This window comes from Garra rufa, chromosome 10, assembly GCF_049309525.1.
Source record: "Garra rufa chromosome 10, GarRuf1.0, whole genome shotgun sequence".
Lineage (NCBI taxonomy): Eukaryota > Metazoa > Chordata > Actinopteri > Cypriniformes > Cyprinidae > Garra > Garra rufa.
The window spans coordinates 25,643,915-25,649,924 of record NC_133370.1 but is presented as its reverse complement, the minus strand read 5'-3'; the positions used below and the strand labels follow the sequence as shown (position 1 = coordinate 25,649,924).

The 6,010-nt window shown below is 36.0% G+C and overlaps 1 protein-coding gene across 1 annotated transcript in view; it reads left to right on the top strand.

Annotated features, from left to right (window-relative positions):
* The window catches only part of cdh7a (cadherin 7a), a 71,998-nt gene that overhangs the window by 43,497 nt on the left and 22,491 nt on the right, over nt 1-6,010 (top strand). Inside the window, exon 9 of the mRNA XM_073848367.1 lies at nt 5,513-5,634. Coding sequence (XP_073704468.1) covers nt 5,513-5,634 — 122 coding nt within the window. The remainder of the gene's footprint in view (nt 1-5,512; nt 5,635-6,010) is intronic.

The window sequence follows — 6,010 nt, the reverse complement described above, 5'->3', positions numbered from 1 at the left end:
AGGAGTTAAACAGAGGTGCTAAAGATTTTGCGGTGGCTGTGCTGTAAAATTAAATTATTATAATCTTAATTCAAGTGATGAAGGATTTTGTAAAATTGACAGTAATTAGTGTTGAGTGCTACTGTAAGGTAAACCTGCCTGCTTAAAAAGTTTTAAAAGAAATTTAGTAATCAAATGTAATTTTACATTACCTCTAAAGCAATTGAAATAGTTACACTACTTTTAAATTACATTTTAAATAGGGAAATTTAATCTGTAGCCTATTACAGCCTATTTCCAAAATAACCTTCCCAACAATGTTGATTTATTTTATTTGGATGACTTTGTCTGTCTTTTTTTTTAGCAGATTTACCAATTATCTTGTCTTTTCCTTAATTTCAGGCCCACAATTAGTTAAAGCTGTTGAAGAACTAATAATTTTGCACAAATTTGGCTATAATCCCCAACATCAGTTCTCACTATCTTAAATAATAAATAAATATAAATAAATAAATAAAAATAAATATGAAAAACTCTGCTGCATTTATTTAGTTTCTAGTAAATACAAATGGCAACGTCCGCTCCGAGACCGCAACGCGACCACCTCCTCAACTGTACTAAACGCTTCCACTGCGAGAGAAAGCGGCAGCCCCGCAACAATTCCACCGCTGGCCTTGTCCCGTGTGTGCGCGTCTACATTGCCTAGTGACGAACGTGATTGTAGCGGGATCACGTAATATACCAGAAAACAGCAAATTCTAATTTTTTGGCTGGTAGGTGCCATTTAACTCTCAAGACAGCTATGAGCTTGGCAGAGTACTTCTCTCTGCAAAGCCTGCACCTCGTCCATTAACACCATATAGCGGGACAAGTTATCCCTTACTTTTCAGAGTGAGAAATACAAGGTGTGGCGTGAGAGCGTGTGAACTGGTTGAATGCGTGAGACTTGAGAGCCCTGTATTATATATATATATATATATATATATATATATATATATATATATATATATATATATATATATATATATATATAAATGAGCAATATCACACTCGTAGACTTGAGATATGGCTGTATATCGGCACGGTTGTGATTCGCCGTAGGCACGAGGCCGCCAAGTGCCGATATACAGCCATATCTCAAGTCTACGAGTATATATATATATAGGTAGGGTGGGGTGTTAATGGTCCTGAAAATCATAAAGGGAATCTCATAGATATTTTAATGGATAATGGAATGGAATGGATTTTTAGATTTTAGGGCAACCATATTTGAAAGGCACATTCAGGGAAAAGTTGCTAAGTGTGCCAGAATCTCTTTAGAAGCTGAAGAGAAATTACTATAAATGTGCACATAATCAATATTAGTGCAAATATGCAATTTGCTATGTTATTTTAGATTTTAAGGGCAATATATATATATATATATATATATATATATATATATATATATATATATATATGTGTGTGTGTGTGTGTATATATATATTCTCATAAACGCACAGAGCTGGATGGATTACTTACAAATTATAGTCCGTTGATGATTACAGATTACATGATGAAAAGTGAGTTAGTGAGTTGATAGTTGAGAGTTGATAAAACCTAATCATTCATTCAATTATAAAAAATGTAAAGTAAAAGCAATTTGAACGCTTTAACACAAAAAACACAAATATTTTATTTGTTTACCTGCAAGTCAATGTGACCATTAACCGACATCTGATATTTCAAGAAATATTTCAAGAAATATTTTAAATGTTTAGGAATCCCTGCATTAAACACACGTTAATAAACATGAAAAAAACTTCTAGGTTTGAAATATTTTTGAGCATTATATGTTGTGTGGCCCTGTTCCTTTTACCTTTAACTGTTTATTGAAGATTGGTCTTATTTATCTTAGCAATGTGTTTATAAAAGCAACTCACGTTACCTTGACCAGACATTTAATATCAGGACATATTTACTATATTAGTCAACAACATTGCTGCCTGGAAAATCTGAGTGCCTGAAATAAGCCTAGTAATCTCTCTAAAATGACTTCTCACAACAGTCTTTATCTAGTAATCACAAACGACCGGCAAGGTCTTGGAAAAGTCAAGGAAATTCATTGGTCAAAAAACTGTGGCGCTATTACATTTGTGACTGCACTTAACATGGCGAATTATGAGCCAGTGCCCAGGGGCATCAGTTGTGACATTATAGTCACCGCCATGACAATGTGCTTAACAGCCACTGTCCGTGCCATCGACGCTGAGGTAACTTATCACCCGTTTTATTGTTTAGAGCATTGTAAAGCAAGTTACGATACTCATCCAGCGATGGCAGTCTGCCTGGGTTTAATTCACGGTAGATCCCTCATCCTCTAAAAAGTCAAATTAATAGATGAATTAGCTCAAAGCGCACACCGTTTCTCTCTCCCCGCCTGCAACTCAGCATGTTTCCTGCAGGTGTGTACGGCCCGGAGGCAGATGGGCTCTATATATCTTGGGCGGAAGATACTGGGAGGCGTGAGTCATATATTTACTAGTGCTGTTTTGTTGGGATATGCGTTTTCCCTAAACCAGAGCAGCGTTTGGATTAGACAGTTAAGCCGAATTCTGCTAGCCACGTAAAGAGTCAAGCTAGTGTGGTACGTACAATAAATCACTGGCTTTTCAATGGAAATCAACTTCGAATGAGCCAGCATATTTCCAGCCCACTGCCGCTGCATGTTCACACCTGCAGAATAGATTTATTTTTGCTCTCCATCAACTCATTTGGCTCAAGACCATGACCGCGTTTTGTCCTCCTCAATGCCCTCAATATCATCACCGCTGCCAAAATTATGAAAAGCTCATAATGACGGGGCAGCTTGCAAAAATGCAGAGATTTTGCCGATTAGCACACGACCGAAATGCTCTTAATTTGTTTTGTAGTGCATTGTGAGCATGCACCGAATGTACTAGCAAACAGCAGTCGGCCTACTCAAAGAATACTAGCAGCTGTGTCGGTTCTGGTTGACTAGAGGCAGTATGCCCTCAACAGGTGTTTGCTGTTGGCTTGTGCTTAAGCGCCGATACCATTTGAGATATCTACATTGCATAGTTACACAACAAAAATAACCTCACGCCATTTTGCAGTCTGTTAATTTGTTGATTGCCAAGTGCAGCATGCATGGTGGTTGAAAATATCACCTTATTTGCTAAAAGTAGAACTATAACGCAAATCAGATGTGGGCTTAAAGCATTTATGTTATACTCGAGTTTTACCAGAAAGGCCCTTATACGTCTGCTGTTTTGGATCGGATTGCTGATAAATGGGATGATGTTGCGATCGGCCTGTTTATTTTGACAGCTCAAATTTGATTCAAAGTCACATTAAATTCTATTGCGCGTATTGCAGCAGTAAATTTCCCAGAGTTGTTTTTATGGTCCTCGGCACTCATGGAAACAGCGAGCGACACAAAAAACCCCGGCAGCTAATTCCTATTTCAGTTTCCTGTATTGCATCAATCCTCGTGACTTTCATTTCTAAGATTTACTCCTCGCTGCGGCTCTGTCTTTTTATGTATACTAAGGGTCAAATTGTTAATGTAACTCCAGCTTCTGAACAATTGCCAGATATAAATGATTTCTCATTTATTTTTCTGGATAAAATGAACAAAGTTTATGCAGCCGCAGTAGGAGAAGTGCATTCGCAATCACTTGTAAGAACATCAATGGGAATATTTAAGTGGAGCACTAAAGTTCAGGAGGAGCATGTTCATCTACTCTTGTCAGTCTCGATGCAAGTAGCTAAACGGCTACTTAGCACACTTTTGTGACAGCTGCTTCAGAAATCCCCCCAAAATACATCTCTACCTTTATTATACATAGATGCATAATGGATGTACGTCATTGTAATGCTTAAAGAGATAGTTAACCCCAAAATGAAAATTCTGTCATTAATTAAATAATATATATTTTTGATGAAATCTGAGAGCTTTCTGACCCTGCATAGACATTAATGCAACTGACACGTTTAAGGCCCAATCAGTGGTTTAACTGTAATTTTAGAAGCTGTAAGGATACTTTTTGTGTGCAAAGATGAACAATTTCTTCTTTTGTTTTCTTTGCACATAAAAAGTATTCTCGTATTTTCATAACATTGAGGTTGAACCACTGATCACATGGACTATTTTAACAATGTTCTTACAACTTTCTGGGCCTTGAACACGGTCTATTTAGGGTCAGAAAGCTCTTGGATTTCAACAAAAAAATGTTAATTTGTGGTCCTAAAATGAAGGAAGGTTTGAAACGACCTGAGGATGAGTACTTAATAACAAAATTGTAATTTTTTTGGGTGAACTGTTCCTTTGTTTTTTTTTTGTTTTTTGGAATTGCATCATAAACTCGCAATTCTGACTTCTTTTCTCAGAACTGTGAGATATAAACGCTCAATTGCAAGTTATAAAGTTAGAAATGTTAGATATAATGGCAGAATTGCGGTATATGAGCTCAAAATTGCGAGAAATAAAGTCAGAATTGCAAGTTATAAACTCCCAATTCTGACTTTTTTTTCTTGCAATTGCGACTTTGTATCTCGCAATTCTGACTTTTTTTTCTCAGAACTGTGAGATATAGTTATAAAGTCAGAATTGCTTGATATAAAATCAGAATTGCTGTATATAAGCTGAACTGGACTTTGTCACTCGCAGTTGCGAGTTTATATCTCCCATTTCTGACTTTTTTCCTTGCAATTGCGACTTTTTATCTCACAATTCTGATATTTTTTTCAAAATTGTGAGATATAAACTCGCAATTGCGAATTACAAAGTCCAGTCCTAAGGAGAAAAGAAAAGACTGATGTGTTTACATAAATGCGAGGTTGTATCTCACAATTGTGACTTAAATCACAATTCTGACTTTTTTTTCTCAGAACTGTGAGATCTAAACACACAATTGTGAGTTATAGTCAGAATTGCTACATATGAAGTCAGAATTTCAGTATATAAACTCAAAATTGCGAGAAATAAAGTCAGAATTACGGTATATAAACACAATTGTGAGTTATAGTCAGAATTGCTACATATGAAGTCAGAATTTCAGTATATAAACTCACAATTGCAAGAAATAAAGTCAGAATTGCATGATATAAACTCGCAGTTGTGAGTTATAAAGTCAGAACTGTGAGATAAGTCGCAATAACCTTTTTTTTTTATTCAGTGGCGGAAACAGGCTTTCATACTTTATTACTTTTACTTTTTTAAATAATATTTCCAACTGATTTAGAACTTTTTTTGCTCTGTTTAGTTTTGTTTTGATTTGTGAAGTAGAATCTTTTCATAATACAAATAATTTCAATTCAGAATTACGGAAAATGATGATTTAATGTCCCCAGTGAGCAAGCCAACGGTGACCAGGAAGATGGCAAGGCACATATTAAAATAAATGCAACCTATTAAATAATATAACACATTTACATAAATAAAACATATTGAAATAAATGTGCTGGTGTCCTCATGTTTTTTAATCTATTAGCCTATTCAAGCGTGCATATTTTTTCTCTGTGATTTCAGTGGACCCGGCGCAGGTTGGGAAAGGAGTGGCTCTGATCACAGTGATGGACATTAATGACAACGCGCCAGTCTTTGCCATAGAGTATGAGACCTTCCTGTGTGAAAGCATTGGACCAGGACAGGTATTGTGGCTCTTGATTCTTCTGAAAATGTGATTTCAAACCTGTATAGTCCAATAAACCAAAATAATTACTCTTGTCACAACATTTCTCATACTGGATGAAATTAATTGTGCTGTATTACTGTTGGAAGCACCTAGTAAATGAGAATAGATCTCATTTTCAGATTATGTACTGCAGTGTGCAGCTTGAACCAAGGTTATAAAACCGAAACCTTTTTTTTAAATATTAGTTTATTTGTCTATCTTTTGATGTCCTTCTTCAGAAACTCAACCAGAAAGAATCTAGACCTGGATCTATAGCTAGTAAAGAGCAGCGAGAGCCACAGATGGACAAAATGATAACAACAGGATTCTGGTAGCTTTCTGCTGCAGATCAC